This window comes from Dama dama, chromosome 25 (genome assembly GCF_033118175.1).
Source record: "Dama dama isolate Ldn47 chromosome 25, ASM3311817v1, whole genome shotgun sequence".
Lineage (NCBI taxonomy): Eukaryota > Metazoa > Chordata > Mammalia > Artiodactyla > Cervidae > Dama > Dama dama.
Window position 1 is genome coordinate 71,855,296 of NC_083705.1, and position 18,156 is coordinate 71,873,451.

General features: G+C 45.7%; 1 protein-coding gene and 1 non-coding gene across 2 annotated transcripts in view; both read left to right on the forward strand.

Annotated features, from left to right (window-relative positions):
* The window catches only part of NSUN2 (NOP2/Sun RNA methyltransferase 2), a 33,393-nt gene that overhangs the window by 167 nt on the left and 15,070 nt on the right, over window positions 1–18,156 (forward strand). Inside the window, exons 2-8 of the mRNA XM_061129354.1 lie at window positions 86–243; window positions 1,549–1,653; window positions 8,581–8,686; window positions 11,805–11,876; window positions 12,641–12,725; window positions 14,480–14,672; window positions 16,508–16,582. Of these exons, the coding sequence (XP_060985337.1) occupies window positions 86–243; window positions 1,549–1,653; window positions 8,581–8,686; window positions 11,805–11,876; window positions 12,641–12,725; window positions 14,480–14,672; window positions 16,508–16,582 (794 nt within the window). The remainder of the gene's footprint in view (window positions 1–85; window positions 244–1,548; window positions 1,654–8,580; window positions 8,687–11,804; window positions 11,877–12,640; window positions 12,726–14,479; window positions 14,673–16,507; window positions 16,583–18,156) is intronic.
* On the forward strand, window positions 17,646–17,780 carry LOC133046887 (small nucleolar RNA SNORA70). The gene has a single exon (XR_009690589.1). It is a non-coding gene; the product is annotated as a small nucleolar RNA SNORA70 (small nucleolar RNA).

The window sequence follows — 18,156 nt, forward strand, 5'->3', positions numbered from 1 at the left end:
GGAGGGCGGGCCGGGGCCCCGAGGCCTGCGGGGCGGCGAGGGGCGGCTTCGCGGCCCCGGGTGCCAAGTTTCTCATACTCCTCAGGGCTGGGAAGGCGGCTACCCCGAGATCGTCAAGGAGAACAAGCTATTCGAGCACTACTACCAGGAGCTCAAGATCGTGCCCGAGGGCGAGTGGGACCAGTTCATGGGGGCGCTCAGGGAGCCTCTCCCGGCCACTTTAAGAATTACCGGTTACAAGAGGTAAGGGGGTCGTGCCTTTCACGTTTCTCGGAAAGTGGGGGTTTAGAATGCCCCGGGTTTAAAACGCAGGTGTATTTCTCCCAAGAAGCACACGTCAGCGGTGTGGATGCGAGATCCTGGAGGCCTTGAGAGGAGGGAGCACGGGTGTCCCAACGGAGTCCGGGGAGAAGGACCTGGCAAGTTGGGAGGTTAGAATCAGAAACGAGCGTGCAAGCTGAGAAGCAGTTGACTCTTTGGGGGCCCGTTGACGATGCTCCACCCTTTGGAACACATGAGAACCTGTGACATTAGTGAGTTTTAAGTGAAGCTTATGGTGTTCTCTGTCTTAATTTTATTTTATTTGGAGTTGTGTAACTGAGCACGTGGGCTTATTGCTAGCTGCACAATGGAAAGACCAAATACCGAGGCAGCAGTCTTGCAGAAAGCGAAAAGGCTTTACTGCACTATAGTCAAGCAAGGAGACAGGAGGCAGTGCTCAGCTCTTCCCCATCAGCTGTTGAGCAGGATATTTATCCTTGGAAGTAGGGAGTAAGTGGAGGAGGGGGCACTGGAATGATGGGTGAAAATTAAAGGTAAATTTCAAGTATCCCCTGCAGGTGCAGCTGTGCTTCATACCTTTTTATGTGCACTTTTGGGGTGGGGAGTCTATTACATGTGGATTTTCCACTTTGTGATGTTTAAAGTTTACTGTGGGTTATTTAATTTATTGAAAATGTCTATTACGAATATTTTGCCCTCGGCCCATGGCATGTGGGATTTTAGTTCCCAGATCAGGGATCAAACCTGCACTCCCTGCATTGGAAAAAATGAGTATTAACCACTGGACCGCCAGGGAACGTCCCTACTGTGGGTTGTATTAGTCCTTTAATGTGCCTCTGCTGGGCAAAATGGCTTTTAGGACTGAATTGTGTTTATGTCCTGTTTGCCTGGTCTTCTTTGAAACAAGCTTAGAGATGTCATTTAATCACGTTGTTTCTTCCTTATGAACCTTTAGTGTGTAAGTTTAAGAATATGGTTGCAGTTGTACCTTTTGAAGATGATCTGCAAGTGAAAATGGAACTTGAGGAATGTTTAGGAGAGGAGTAGAATAGTATTATATTTAGTTTTTCACCTTTTAGAGATTAAAGGACAAGGATTGTTCAAACTTCAAAAGAATGCAGTAAAATGGTAGTAATTAAAGAATGTCTTCACTGCACACAAGGATGGCTTTTGTTACAAAACTCAATCTTAGGTTTATAAAGAGATAAAATGTATTGAATTAGCTTTCCAGATTGATTTGAAACTTCTAAAAAATTTTTTTGATAGCCATGCAAAAGAGATTCTCCATTGCTTAAAGAACAAGTATTTCAAGGAACTGGAGGACCTGGAGGTGGATGGGCAGAAAGTTGAAGTTCCACAGCCCCTGAGTTGGTAGGTATAACAAGGCTTCATCCTGTTGGATATTTCTCTGGGCTTTTAATCTTTCTCACTTGAATTTATTTCTTGTAACCCATTTGATGTTGGCATGAAAGAACCTAAATGTACTCTCGAGACATTTTCCTATTCTTATTCCCAGTGTTTTTTTCGCTGTTACTTCACACCCGTGTGCAGGTTTTCCTTTGTGATTTGCACGCTGTGTGTTGAAGTCTTGATTTCCATCAATTTTTCCCAGTCAGTCCAGCTTCTTTTCTTCCTTGATGTTACCATTTCCACCATTTCTACTTAAACCCCTTGTCTTCATGTCAGAACTGTTGCAGACGTAATGTTTTGTTGCAGGGCCCAGCATAAGACCAGATGACAGTCAGAGCCTGGGAGACCTCTGGAGTGTAGCCAACATTTCATTTTGCTGATTGCTTGGTTTACTGCATACGAACATACTACACAACAGAAGTTAGTCATGCAGAGAAGGAAAGGAAAGGGGGTGATGGAGGAGGCGTCTTGGCATGAGTGTCCCCTGCCTGCAGTTGGGCCTTGGGACAGGTGTGAGCTGGAAGTCCCCGCCTGCTCTGACAGCGCCTCCAGTGGCATCTGTCTATCTGAAACAGTTCCTTCATCTTGCAGCATCAGGTCCTTTGACAAAGAACCTTCAAGCCTCTGTCCGTCAATGGGTGTCTTAACAGTGATAATCTGAGACCGCCTCTTTATCAGTCACCCTTTCTCCTCCCATGGTGTCTTTCTAGATGTTACCAAACTGTGGATGTTTCTGAACAGTCCTCATGCAGGTTCACATTGGCCACTGTGACTCCATTTCGAACTCCTCGACATCACCCAAAGTCACACAAGATGAGTGGAATTCCCGTGACTATAAATCACATCATAGCTCCTCTCCTGGCAAAGGCTCAGCAGGGGCTGCGTCAGCTGTCCTGTCTGTCTCCAGGGCCCACGCTCTCCCTCCTTTTATCCTCGCTGTCCTTTTGGTGTCTCGTGGCTCATCTGTGTGTCTTGATCCAGTTCAGGAGTGTGAAAGCGGTCCCGTCCATCTCGTGAATGGCCCAGAGAGTCAGGCACAAACCATGGTGGTGCCATGGCTGGGGCCATTAGTTCAGCTCAGCTCAGTTGTTCAGTCGTGTCCGGCTCTTTGCGACCCCATGGACTGTAGCACGCCAGGCCTCCCTGTCCATCACCAGCTCCCAGAGTTTACTCAAACTCATGTCCATTGAGTCAGTGATGCCATCCAGCCATCTCATCCTCTGTCGTCCCCTTCTCCTCCTGCCTTCAATCTTTCCCAGCATCAGGGTCTTTTCCAATGAGTCAGCTCTTTGCATCAGGTGGCCAAAGGATTGGCATTTCAGCTTCAAAATTAGTTCCTCCCAATGAACATTCAGGACTGATCTCTTTTAGGATGGACTGGTTGGATCTGCTTGCAGTCCAAGGGACTCCGAAGAGTCTCAAGGCTTGGGCTATGGAAGTCATGAAGTGGTTAATAGTTACGCATTGCAGAGTATCAACTTTAAGGTACTGAGATTTCTCACAAAAGGACACCACCACATTTTAAATGATTACTATAAAAATGTGAATTGAACCAGCATTGCCTGGCAGTTTGTTGTTCAGTGACATCTGACTCTTTGTGACCCCATGAACTATGTCACACCAGGCTTCCCTGTTCTTCGAGGTCTCCTGGAATTTGCTCTGATTTTTGTCCGTTGAGTTAGTGATGCTATTTGAAAGTGTTGGTTCTTTGGATCCTGACCTTCTTTATGGTCCAACTCTCAGGTCCATACTGACTACTGGAAAAACCATAGCTTTGACTAGATGGACCTTTGTTGGCAAAGTGATGTCTCTGTTTTTTTTTTTTTTTTTTTTGGCACACACGCAGAAGTATTTTATTATCCTTATTTAGGCAAGTATGCATACATATGTATGTATGACCACAAATGGACACACACCATATGATAGACCACTACTGATGCTTTGATGCTTGAAGATCATTTCCTCTCCTTTTTCTTAGCCATGATTCTGCTGACCACATCAACAGTCAGCATCCTGACCACAGCATCCTCTCTCCTCCCTCCTCCAAATTCCTTCTCATAACCCATGGGTTCTGCATGTAGACACTTCTCAGTTAACAAGTCCTGGGTCCCTTGAATTCAGGTGGAGTTTCTTTCTTAACAATTTGAGATGCGAATAATATTCATTACCTTGTTAGCCACAATCGACAAAGTCTTGAAGATATTCTTCAGTTGACTATTGATTTCCAGTATAGATGCCAAAGTTGGGGCTAAAGCTGTTCCCAGGGAACTGAGGAGGTCAGTCTTAAGTACATTCAAACAAGGTCTTGTGAACTTCTAGCATGGCCTTTTGTTTCGTGCTGCCATCCTTAATTCATTCTTCTATATCATTAAACAGACTAGTCAAGTTTTTGCCAAAAACATCTTGAGCTTCTGCATTATGCTGATCAACTGCCTTCTTACGATCCAGTTTAGAATGGAGACCAAATAAACCTTTTGTAGTTTCTTCAACTGTTTTAAGCCACTTATTAGCCACAGTCGACCAAGTCTTGAAGATATTCTTCAGTTGACTATTGATTTCCAGTATAGATGCCAAAGTTGGGGCTAAAGCTGTTCCCAGTGAACTAAGGAGGTCAGTCTTAAGTACATTCTTATTAGCCACAATCGACGAAGTCTTGAAGATATTCTTCAGTTGTCTATTGATTTCCAGTATAGATGCCACAGTTGGGGCTAAAGCTGTTCCCAGGGAACTGAGGAGGTCAGTCTTAAGTACAGTCAGCCTCAATAGGCCCTGGGGGTCACTCTGTCCGAATCTGCCACGTGTACCAGAGTCTCTGTATCTGGGTGCCACTTGTTGGTCCTTGAATGGACCGGAACCTGGGGGTCTGGAGTTGACGATAAGAAAGTAAGAGAGAGTGCTTGTTGGTCCTTTAATGGACCGGAACCTGGTGGTCCCGAGAGCAAGAGAGAGAAAGAGGCTGACATCCCCTGGTTTAGGCGGAAAGCCAGTAGAGCCCTGTTCTTAGGGCTCGCGCTGCGGCACGTGGGCACCAGGCGCCCTCTCGAGTGGGTGAAGGCATAGTGCGCCTTCCCGAGAGGGTCTTAGAAGGGTCTGCACTTGAGCCGCACAACCCGCGACTGGACTCCGGCTGGCCAGGGCCTGCAGCTCGGAGGCCAGCCGACGCCGCCCCGGCCCCGCACACCGCCACCCCCGGCCAGCACCCGTCTGGCCCGGCCCGGGGCCCGGAGGGCTTCCGGGACCCCGAGCGGCCTGGCGTGCCTGCGGGAGTTGGAAAGGGGGGGGTCTGTCTCTGTTTTTTAATACACTGTCTAGGTTTGTCATAGCTTTTCTTCCAAGGAGCAAGTGTCTTTGAATTTCATGGTTGCAGTCACTGTCTGCACTGATTTTGGAGCCCAGGAAAATAAAATCTGTCACTGTTTCCAATTTCCCCTTCTGTTTGCCGTGGAGTGATGGGACTGGATGTCACGATCTCTGTTTTGAATGTTGAGTTTTAAGCCAGCTTTTTCACTCTCCTTTCACCCTCATCAAGGTGCTCTAGTTCCTCTTCACTTTCAGCTTGAAAAAATGAATTTAACCACCGTTTCCCGACAGCTTTTGAAGTTTTGACTGTTCAAGTGTTTGATGTATCTTTTCTTTTTGGCTAACCTTTGTTCATCACAAGCCAAAATGAGGTTCTCATTGTTCCTGGTCTGTGCGTTTGCTTGCTTTTCATTCTTTTATTGGCTGTTTGGATGTTCAGTGTCCGTATCACAGATGTGCACAGCATCCACGGTGGAATGAGTACGGAGTGGCCAGATGCTTAAATCAGATCAAAACCAAATGTCACCATTGTAGAGCACGTTTCTGGGATACAGGAATAAGTCTGCAGTATTACACCAAAAAATTCCATGATGGCTCTTTTGTTAAACAGTTTTAATCAGAGTTTAGAAGCTTGACTGTTAGAGAACAGGGAAAGGACTCTGAAGCCAGGTGCTGAGGCCAGCGGGTAAGGACGGTGTCCCCCCGCTGTGTCTGCAGCGTCGCCAAGCGTGGCGACTGTCCCATGACGGGCGGGTCCCCCTCAGTCACCGGGGTGTACACTGAGCTCTTGGCCCGCGCCATGGTTTGGAGGTTTGATGGATGGCCCTGGTGCTTGAAGTTGGGGTCGTCTGATGTTTTCAAAAGCAGGTTTAATGTTGTCTTTGCACATTTCTATGCATAATAATCTTCCCTGCGTTTGCTGCCTCACAGAGTCACCTGGAAACATTTATTCCTTCCACCCTGTGTCCAGAAGTGCAGCTTCTCAGATGCGGCCGCCTCTGCCTGTTCTCTGCCTCTGGGCAGAAAGAGGAGCTGGAGAGCCGGCCCCCTGGGGAAAGGGTGTCTCTCTGGGCTGTCCTGGTGTTTTTTCCCACAGTCCCAACCCATATGGAATTAGTCTCGCTGTTTTTATTGTTCTCTGCTGACTACAGTCGGACTTTGGTTTAACTGGCCCATTAAATGTTTAGTGGCTATTTTTCATTCTTGATTGTTGAACTTCGGATCTGGGGGCAGGACCAGTCAGTTCCAGACCTCTTGGAAAGGCCCTGCAGGTAAGGCCCTGTGGGTGAAGAATGCAAGGAGTCACCCCACTAACAGCTGAGCCTTCTCTTCACGATACTGTTTGATCCGGTTTTCTGAACACAGCTGAAGGGTCTGAGCAACATGTTGTAAGATACAAGTTCCTAATACTCACCCTTTTTTCATTATCAGTGACAACTGTGAGACAGTTTTATTCTGTAAATGTTAAATTCACTGGTCAGGTGTGGGATACCCATAAATCAGTAAATAAAGCAGAAACTTAAAATACTTTCTGGTGGTTCTTTATATTGTGGAAATTGCAGAAATAGATCTTAATATTGTTTTAACCTTTTGAGACATAGTGGGATGTAATATAGGAGAAATATTTTGGGGGACCAAGTTTTCTAGAAGGAATGTTATGTATAGGACTTGGGCAGATTTCATTTTTTTTTCTTACCTTTCATAACCTTGAAATTGTGAGGGGTTAAAACATTTTTTAGAAAGCATTGTTTTGACAATCATTTGTTGCAAATGCACCTTGTTATCATTCTGTTTATGTTCTTTTTAATTGTCTGAGTTGATGGTTTATCCTAGATGTTGTATACAGATAGAGAGTTTTCAACTCAGTCTTTGTATTTGTTTGAAAGTTCTTAAGTAATTTTCTCATAAGATGAAGAGCTTTCATAATTATAACTTAGAGTCAAATTTTATTCTTGTAATAGTAAATTTACATTTTTAACTGCTAGAAACTTAACCAATAAAGTGCATAAAGAAATATTCCCTCAAGTTATACCTAGAGTCTGCTGTCTATTAGAAAATGAAAATTCAGCCTTGTACAATAAATAATGGCAGGCAGCATTCAAATTAGTGATGTTTGGTGGTTTGATAGGGTAGTTACTGGCATGTGTTGATCACAGACAATTCCGTTGCCAGGAATCTTAAGAAAGCAGATGTTTGGCTATCACCAAGGGCCTGTATTCTTGCCTGGGAAGTCCCGTGGACAGAGGAGCCCAGCGGGCTGCAGTCCGTGAGGCCACAAAGAGTTGGACATGATGGAGCGCAAGCACGTAAATACGCACAAAGGCTGCTGAGGGGCAGCAGGCTCCTCTCAGCTCAGCTGGAGCCAACCCAGAGGAGTCCCTGCCATTCACCTCTAGTGAGGCCACAGGGAGCAGTTAAAGCTAAACGCTTTTTAGAATTGCCTAATGAGTATGATTGCATTTGGTTTTGTATTGAAACAGGTTACATATTCAAGAGGGAAGCAAGCGTAAGAAATAGAAACAAAGTTCTAGGACACTTGGAAGGTGGCGGTGAACAGGTTCAGCCAGTTTAGTCTTCATAATTTGGTGGAAAGCACTCATCAGATATAGCTCATGATAAAATGACCCTCAAGCAGTTTCTTCAAGTCTTAAGCCTCAGTTTGTCTCTGTCAGATAGTCACTCAGATTTTCAAAGCAAACGTGGTGTTTTTCAAACATGCCATTCCATTTTCACGGCTGTCACCTTAGCTGCACTTTGATGCATGGCAACTTTGTGACTCTGCGTTGTTAAATTGAGCTCATCCTTATACCTCAGACTGAACGCTGTGCGCAGTACGGCTTGTCACCGAGTGCCACGTGACGCCGAGCGTGGCCCCGTGTGTCCTGTCCGTGTGCTGACCCATGCTGCCGGAGTTGAGCGGGTGGACAGGCGCACGGGCCGGTGACAGAGCCGCCCACCTCCTCGTCTGTGATGGCCTCGCTACACACCGTTCACGTGTGTTTACAGAGACGGCAGGAGATGCTTTGTTCTTCGGTCTGTGTAAATGTCAGTCTGGGACCTCAGATTAATATGTTTTTGATTTCCAAGGTTTGGGGGTATATAGAATATTTCACAATATTATTGGACTGCTTGGTTTGAGAAATAGTGAAAAATACAGCAAAAAAAAAACCTGTAATCAAATGTTGGACTTTCTGATAGCTGCCCTCCGGCATTGTTTTCATGCTGTGTGATCCGCACTGTAGTTTGTCTCTGTACGCCTTCTCTTGGGCTCTGTGCCCTTAAGTTACAACGGTGGAGAGTGGGGGCATCGGGGTCTCCCCTCTTCCCCTGCTTTCGGCCATTCATTGGCACAGCTCCTCAGTCACGTTCAGCGCTGTGTCCCTCAGCGCCTGGGGCTGTTTGGGTCCAGTCTCAGCGAGCCTCTGTGGCTCTGTGTCCTGCGCTCATCCTTGGAGGAAGGGGCAGGGGTGTGAGCAGCCACAACATGGCTGGGCATCTCATTTGGCTCATGACCTGTATAATCAAGGTGCTGTGAAGAGCCCACTTTAATATGTGTAACCCATACATGTTTTACTTTCCTTCGGGCAGGTATCCTGAAGAACTTGCCTGGCACACAAATTTAAGTCGAAAAATCTTGAGAAAGTCTCCACAGCTGGAAAAGTTTCACCAGTTTCTGGTCAGCGAGACGGAATCTGTGAGTAGATGACTTCAGTCTTGCTGGTCTCCTTAAAGCCTGAGTATCGCAGTTTTATCTCAGCCATGCCTGCCACTGGCAGTGATTGGGTAGATAAGGCACGCAGAAAAGCACCCTGAACTCACTGTGCGCGCCCCGTAACGTCTGGTAATGTAGGTTGAATTAGTAGCTCCTCTGATCATGCAGAGGCCCGGGGGCGCTGGCACGGTTGTCAGCGTGGCTTCTGGTGTCGGGTGCTGCAGCCACGGCTGGGCGCAGCGCTGTGCTCCCCGCACCCCACTTTAGAGCACGTTCCGTCTGCTATTGTGTCCTTTTGGTGTGCACATGCCGGGTGCCTTTCTTGCAGAGAAGGTGATGGGTTTTTATGGCCATCTTTATTTTATTAAAAGTGCTATACTCCACCTTTGCCAGACAGAAGAACAGCCTCTGAATATGACAGGTTTGGTTCTCGTAAAACGACATGGTCTTTGCCCCCTGGTTCCTTAGCCACCCCTGATTGCTGTTCAGTCACTAAGCTTCTTACCTTTAGCACCACATCTTCCCCAGCAAAACAGCCGCCCCCACACACAGTGCATGACCGAGCGAGTGCCCGGGAACCAAAGGCGTTGTCGGCTTTGTGGTTTCCTTTCAGTTCTGGATTCTTCAGTCTCAAATTTAAAATTGGAAGCTCCCCCTTCCTATTTTCTAATCTCTTTTGCTAGCCCAGGAAATTAGGTGTCACCAGATGGTTTTTATATCCTTGTTGCTCTGAGCTTCTCTGTCCACCTGACAGGATCATTTGCTCCCCACGATTCTTGCCTTGAAGCCATGGCCAGTTTAGAAACCCTTCACCTCACTCCGTTCCAATCTCTCCTCCGTCCACAGCTGTGTGCTCTCAGGCTTCCTGTCCCTTCGGGTACCTGGTAGGCAGGCTCCTGTTGGCCTGGGTTCCCACTCCCACCATGTTGAGGAGTACATGGTGCTAGGCACTGCCTGTGCCCCCTTCTTTGCTCAGACTTGTGCAAAAAGGGCTTCTCTGGCTTGGCATTTAATCTCCAGGGGTTATGTGAACTGTCGGCGAAAGTGTAGGTATAATCTCTGTGGGGTGAGTGAACTGTCAGAGAAAGTGCAGGTTTGCACTTGGGCCGACCGTCATCATGCATCTGTGTGCGTTGAATGATGAGCGCAGGGTGGCTGTTCACACAGGAAGCCCAGGTCCTGAAGGAGCAGAAGCCTCCTGCCTGGTAGCTGACAGTTCTTGGCTTTTTGTTGGGCGTTCAGTCCCAAGCTGTTACAATAGAGTTGTGCGTGTCACAAGTGCTGGATTTTTCAAAGAATCTTTGAACAGTCGAACATTCGAATAGATGATGTCCTGACCCACGGGTGAAGGTGGTGAGGATGGCTGGTTAGTGTGGAGGTGTAGTTATTGTCTGCCTTCTGCTGAGGCAGGGAGGCAGTGGTTGATGGGGCGGTGTCCAGGAATACAGGGCAGGTGTGCGCTGCTCCTGGAGACAGGAGCACCAGAAATAGAAGTTGCAGTTTCAACTGTGAGGGGACACTTCTAGGGGGCTTTCTGTCCTGTGTGCATGTTGTATTTGAGTTTCTAACGATCTAATGTCATTCTGACATTGATGCCAAAGACAAGCCAAAGAATGCTCAAGCTACCTGACAACTGCACTCATTTCATGCTAGTAAAGTAATGCTCAAAATTCTCCAAGCCAGGCTTCAGCAATACGTGAACCGAGAACTTCCAGATGTTCAAGCTGGTTTTAGAAAAGGCAGAGGAACCAGAGATAGGATTGCCAACATCTGTTGGATCATCATAAAAGCAAGAGTTCCAGGAAAACATCTGTTTCTGCTTTATTGACTATGCCAAAGCCTTTGACTGTGTGGATCACAACAAACTGGAGAATTCTTCAAGAGATGGGAATACCAGACCACCTGACCTGCCTCTTGAGAAATCTGTATGCAGGTCAGGAAGCAACAGTTAGAACTAGACATGGAACAACAGACTGGTTTCAAATAGGAAAAGGAGTATGTCAAGGCTGTATATTGTTACCCTGCTTATTTAACTTATATGCAGTGTACATCATGAGAAACGCTGGGCTGGAGCAAGCACAAGCTAGAATCAAGATTGCTGGGACATATCAATAACCTCAGATATGCAGATGACACCACCCTTAGAGCAGAAAGTGAAGAAGAACTAAAGAGCCTCTTGATGAAAGTGAAAGAGTGAAAAAGTTGCCTTAAATGTCAACGTTCAGAAAACTAAGATTATGGCATCACTTCGTGGCAAATAGTTGGGGAAACAGTGGAAACAGTGGCAGATTTTATTTTTGGAGGCTCAAAAGTCACTGTAGATGGTGACTGCACCCATGAAATTAAAAGACGCTTACTCCTTGGAAGAAAAGTTATAACCAACCTAGATAACATGTTAAAAAGCAGAGACATTACTTTGCCAACAAAGGTCCGTCTAGTCAAGGCTATGGTTTTTTCAGTAGTCATGTATGGATGTGAGAGTTGGGCTATAAAGAAAGCTGAGTGCTGAAGATTTGATGCTTTTGAACTGTGGTGTTGGAGAAGACTCTTGAGAGTCCCTTGGACTGCAAGGAGATCCAACCAGTCCATCCTAAAGGAGATCAGTCCTGAATATTCATTGGAAGGACTGATGCTAAAGCCGAAACTCCAATACTTTGGCTACCTGATGTGAAGAGCTGGCTCATTGGAAAAGACATGATGCTGGGAAAGATTGAAGGCAGGAGGAAGGGGACGACAGAGGATGAGATGGTTGGATGGCATCATGACTCAATGGCCATGAGTTTGGGTAAACTCTGGGAGTTGGTGCTGGACAGGGAGGCCTGGCGTGCTGCAGTGATGGGGTTGCAAAGAGTTGGACACGACTGAGCAGCTGAACTGAACTGAATGTCATTCTGATGGACAGGGATTACTGTCTTTTGATAGTGGCCATTTATCCACTAGTAGAAAAATGGGTCTTACTTGCTGTATGCGCAATAGTACTAACTTTGGTGTTCTGTGTATGGTTATACAGTATTTTAATGCATTGGAAATAATGCCCAATATTAATTTTTTCTGCTGTTTTTAATGCCATTGCTGATTTTTAAAAATTTTATTTTCCAAGGGAAACATCAGCCGTCAAGAAGCTGTCAGCATGATTCCACCGCTGTTGCTGAATGCCCACCCACACCATAAGGTACTCTGAGCCTTACATAGAAAATGCTGGTGTTCATCTCTCTCTGTTTTGTTGAGACCTTTTATCTTAATATGGTTCATCGTTTATTTTTCCTTTTCACTTTGGGTGAAGTGGAAAATGATACGTATTTTATTTTAGGTTCCTTTTGCAGTTTTTATAGCTCAGTTTTTTTACTTACTGCTGAGTTTATCTTCATTGTTTCTGATTGACTCAATCAGGTTGAAATCCCAGTGAACACATACCGAGGGCTTGTTGAATGCCGACCATGGTTCTGTGTTCTTTTTGTGAACTAATTCTTTATTGCACACACATCCCTGTGAGGGTAGATGTCCCTGTTTTTCCAGATGAGGAAAAGGAAACAAAGAAGAGTGGGGGTAACTGGCTTAAAGTTAGAAGCTAGTCGTCAGGGGCCAAACTGAGTTTGGAACCCAGCGAACTCTGCCCCATGGTGTTCTGTTACAATGCTTTTTGCATTTAATATCTTTACTCAGCATCCCTGAATGTATTTTTTCTGCTGGTTTCTAGTGCCGTTTTTGTTCCTGTTTCCTGTGGCACGAGTATCTTTCTCCTTTTGTGATTCAGGGGCGATATATATTAGGGCATCCCAGGAAATTAAATAGAACATATGCTGTAGATTTATTGCATAACTAAGTGCTTAGGTCCTGAAGTAGAAATGAAAAATAATTTTAAATTGTTCTAAGTTAGATGTAGGATGGTTGATTTATGTAAAGAAAAACATCCAGCGTTTTCTTGCTTTTCACTAGATCTTAGATATGTGTGCAGCTCCTGGGTCAAAGACCACACAGTTGATTGAAATGCTGCACGCGGACATGAACGTCCCCTTCCCAGGTATGTGTGGGGCTGGGGTTGAGGGGTGGGGGTGCTGCGCTGTTGTGTGGTGGACGAGGAAAAGAGCAAACACAGTGATAGCTTATGGTGAACAGTGTGATCTCCAAAGAAGATTTAGCTTCGGCACCAGGGTCCAGGTTTGATCACTCAAGAACTTTTGTGTAGCAGAGTTTTATTAAACTATGAAATGGACAGGGAAAGCTTCTGACACAGGAAAAGCTTCTGACACTTCCCCCCACACAGAGGGGGGAGAGTGCCCCCCTCACTGGTGTTAGCAAGGGAGTTATATCGTTTTTCAATTGGTTATTAAAATAAAAGAGTGTCTCAAGGTTGTAAAAATCTTACTAGACCCACTCCCACAATTTACATTTTAGGATTAAAGGATTAGAACTTAACAACAGAAAGGTCCTACCAGACCCACTCCCATAATGTACATTCTGAGATACCAGGATCAGTCAGAAGGTTTTCAGGAAGGAGAAACTGTCCTCAAGCAGGATTGTTCTTCTGTAATCCCTAGTACAGAGTTTAAACCGAGTTGTTTGCTGTGTAATCATCAGTTCTGGGCTTAAGAAAAAAACAACTTAGTTTTATGTGACTAAGACTAAGGAATGCAGAGGGAAAAAAAAAGATGTTTGTCCTTTTCCTGCTCAGGTACCAGGGACTTCTTCTCAACCTGCCTAGGAATTGACTGTCTGGACAGGGGGCGTCAGGCGCCTGGGTTTCCTGTCTCTGAAGGCAGAGCCGGGCACTGCACGCCCGTCACATGTGCCCTGTGTGCCCCCTGGAGGGGCCTTCAGTTTAGCATCACGCGTGGCTTCTGTGAGAGCACGTGGTGGTTCTTTCTGAAGCCAGAGTAGGTAGATTTTTGTTTTGTTTTTAATCTGCCTGATGGAACTCTCTGGCTGCCTCGCGTCCTGGCTGCGTCCTGCGGGATCTCTCGTCGCGGTGCGCCTGCCCTTGCCATGGCGCTCGGGCCCAGGAGTTGACGCCCAGCGTGTGGTATCTCAGGTCTCCCACCAGGGCTCGGACCCACGTTCCCTGCATTGCGAGGCAGGGTCTTAACCACCAGACCCCAGCGGGGGCCCCAGTAGGTTGATTTCAGGTTGAGTTTTCGGGAGTCCCCGTCTCACGGTGGGGTGTTGGTTCTCTTCTGACTGTTACTACCTGTGTGAGAGGCAGGAGGATGTAGTTTAGAGCCTCTGTCAGACTCCCCAGGTTCAAATCCCACCAGCGTCTGGTAGGTGAGTTATGTGACATTTCCAGACTCCACATAGGAAGTGAGGCTTCAGTCTTGAACTTGGAGAACATTAGGTCGGTGGCAAAGATCAGAGCTTCCCCGGGCGCAAGTGGACCCTCAGGAACCTCAAGTCCCTGCCCCCCAGGAACTGACTCTCAGGATCTACAGTGGAGCCCTAGCACGTCTGCCCTATTTTAAACACTTGTCGGGAGATTCTCTTAGTTTCCACGTCTTTCTCCCCTCACCCTCTGTTTTTTTGTTAATAGTCAGTGGTAGAAAAGATAGTTTGGGCAGAATAAGCCCTCCAAAGAGAGGAACTGTTGGAGAGATGAATTTTGAAGTTTTGACATTTTAAGAGACTTTAAATCCCTGCCAAGCTGCTCGCTTCCTTCTCCTGGGCCGTGACCCCAGTTCCCGCAAGTCTGAGGCTGGGTTGCCGGTCTCCCCTGCCAGCCTGGGGATGAGCACTGCCCCATGTCTGCTCATTTGATCCGACGCCGTGCCTTTGCATTCCCAGAGGGCTTTGTCATTGCTAACGACGTGGACAACAAGCGCTGCTACCTGCTGGTGCACCAGGCCAAGCGGCTGGGCAGCCCCTGCATCATGGTGGTCAACCACGACGCGTCCTGCATCCCGCGCCTGCAGATGGACGTCAACGGCAGGAAGGAGGTCCTCTTCTACGACCGCATCCTCTGTGACGTCCCTTGCAGGTACCGTCAGAAGGCCAGGAAGCTCAGAGTCCCCTCGAAAAATCAAATCAGAGAAAGTCTAAAGTGAAGCTGCACATGGATGCGTGTGTAGTGAATCTGGTCACAGCTGGTTTGAAGAGAGGGGCAGTGTGAGCCTAAATCAGAAAACAGAAACTCAGTGTTAGTGATAAACAAGGAGATCAGAGAGCGGCGATTTTAATGGTTGAAAGGGAATGTGAAGACGACAGTGGAGAGCAGTGACGTCACATAGAGCCTTATTGCAGGCGTTGTGCTGGGAGTGCAGGGTGAGTGTAGATACTGTCACAGCGAAATAATCGCTGTTAACACCGGGTGAGTCCTGTGTAGGACACCCAGGGCTTCCATGAAGGTTGGGGAACTCATGCATTTGTGCACATACCTTTCTTTGAATTTTATTATGTTAGATTTTTATAGAGTTTACTAATAAAGTAATTGCAAGGCATAGCTGAACTACTGAGTTTTTCCAAAAAGGAAAGAGTAAAACTAAAGTGGCTAAGTTCCCGGAGGCAGTGACGTCAAACGTGCTGATGTCAAACATGTCTCTCTGAGCACATGACTTAGCCAGACTAGTACAAAACCTGCCATCATACTTTGCTAGCTCTAAACGCAGCATTTAAGTGGGCTGCATTGTTATCAAGTCCCGTCTTGCTTAAACAAATGGTAGATTTACTGCTAGTGGGATAGTTCAGTGGCGGTATGACTGTGTGTCAAACACCCGGAAGAATTCTTCAGAAAAGTTAAAACAGGTCATGAGCTGCATTTGTTTTTTTTATATCAGATTGCAAGTTTTTAGTTTTCTTTTGGATTAGATGTTTTCCCACCCCTGTGGGTTTTTTATCCTCTTTTTTAAAATTGGAGGATAATCGCTTTATGATGTAGCGCTGGCCTCTGCCATGCATTTGCGTGACTCAGCCGAGGGTGTATATCCGTCCCCCCCACTCCGGCTCCCACCCCACCCCACCCCTCCAGGTGGTCACAGAGCACTGGGTTGAGCTCCCTGTGTTCTTGTGATCAGAGATACCACACTGTGACCATGATGTGACCTCGTGGACTCTGAGTTGTAAGTTGAGGAAATCAGAAATTTAGTTCCCACAGTACAAGCAGGGGATGTCATTTGAAAGCCGTTATATCTCACAGGACATTTCCAGCCTTTGGAGCCTTCACATGAAGGACATGTGACCAGACCCACAGTGAAAATTACATTTTACAGGGAAAGCCATCGGGCACAGGAATTCCTCCAAAAAGTCTGGGATTCAAAATTAGACCCGGAGAGAAAGACTAATTGATCAACTGTATTATAAAATTTACATGGAAATGATTTCTGTTAAATAAAAGTAGAAATTTAAAAAATGTTTAACTGATAGAGAAAACTCGTGGTAAAGAAATTAAAATGGCTTACTGAATTTGCTGAGGAAGTCCTTTATAAGTTTATCATTATTCATGTAATTCTGATTAAAATGCTGCTGTTGAGCAGCAAGTTTCTAAGTAGCAGGATCAGATTGTTATCTGCTTTCCGAGTTCTGTCCTAGGTTTGGAGATGGTGTTTTGCTGGTATTTCTCTTAAATGGAAGCAAATACTGTCTCTTTGTTGAGTGAGGTTTCCTACTCAGATCTTTTATTTCCTTATTGAATTGAAATTGAAATATAATTAGAAAGTTTAATGCATTAGCATGTCCTCCAAACAGAAATAGGATGGGGCTTATGAGAATTTAGATTGTTTTCTAAGTGGTACTCATAATACCCTTTAGCTTGGATTATTAAGCTCCAGTCATCCTACTGGTACAGAGGTTTCAGTTCTTAAACTCATTTCTTTGCAGTGGAGATGGCACGATGAGAAAAAATATTGACGTCTGGAAGAAGTGGAGCACCTTGAACAGCCTGCAGCTGCACGGGTAAGTCAGCTGTACCTGGCGGCCCTGGGTGACCAGGAGGTGAGTGAGGGTTTAAGGTCAAATCCCTGAACGCGCAGAGCTTCAGCTGGCTGACTGCAAGCCTCAGAGCGGTAATCGCCGCCTTCCTGAGTCTGCCTATTCGTCAGGAGTTGTTTCAAGAGTAGTACACTGAAGTTGTATACGTTTTCAGGTTTCAATACCTGAAACATGTTGAAATGTATTGAAAATGCCTTTTATAAAAATTTCCTGTGATATTTCTAACACGTTGTCTGTGAAAAGAGCGTTTCTTACTAATATTTCTCGTCTCCGTTTTCAGTTCTTCATGTTGAGTTATTTTACCTTTTAACATCTGATCTCAGAAATATTTATGGCTATCTTTAAAAACATTTTTGAAAAGTTCTTAAAACTGCGAAGAAAAAGGAAATCTTATAACTCAGATATATTTTGTAATTCCTCATGTATTGTAGTGTTTTCCTGTGCATACAGATTTTTAAAAATTGTACTGTCTACAGAGCTTTGGATTCTTTATTTGAGTTAGCATCAGAATTGCAGATGCAGAACTGTGGTGATCTAGAGTATGTGTGCGTGTGTGCTCAGTCGCTCAGTCGTGTCCAGCTCTTTGCGACCCCATGGGCTCCTCTGTCCATGGGATTTTTCCAGGCAAGAATACTGGAGTGGGTTGCCATTTCCTTCTTCAGCAATCGTCCCCCACCCAGGGATCAAACCTGAGTCTCCTTCATTGACAGGTGGATCTGTACCACTGAACCACCACCTGGGAAGCCCTGATCTAGAGTATCCTAATGAATATTTTTGTAATCATGACTAATCTATATTATCTAAATTTATTGCTTAACTAGTTGATAATTGGGGGGGGAAAAGCAAAATTGACTGGTACAGAAAAAAAATGAAAGTTTAAAAAGAAGTATCTGTAAACAGGGTTGATACTAATCTACATTATCCAAATTTATTACTTAACTCTTCTGATAATTGAGGAAAAAACCAAAAGCCACTGGTGCAGAATAAATAATGAAAGTAAAAAAAGTATCTATGAGCAGTGTCGTTTTTGCAGCCAGTTAAGCCGACTGTGCTCTCCTCCCCGTGGGGGCCCAGTGTGCAGTGGCCGCAGACAGCAGCCTCCTCGGTGGTGTATGCAGCCTGTGGCCTGTACAGGTTGCACTAAGGGACCTTGGAGACAACTCTTTCTGGAGGGCATTCATGACTGGCCTGCTGTCCCCAGTCTGTCCCTGGGTTGGGAGGATCCTCTGGAGAAGGCAGTGGCAACCCACTCCAGTACCCTTGCCTGGAGAATCCCACGGACAGAGGAGCCTGGAAGGCTCCAGTCCATGGGGTCGCAAAGAGTCGGACATGACTGAGAAACTTCACTTTCACTTTCATAAGCAATGTTGTTACTGTTCTGTTAACCTTTCCCAGCATGTGAACAAGCAAAGCATAAAGCTAACAACTGAATTCAACATATTAGGAAAAGTTCACTATTAAAAAGACCGTACAGATACATGATTTTTCTATTAGCAGTTGGTATATTCTAAATTCCTGTTTCATGTGAAGCATTGAAT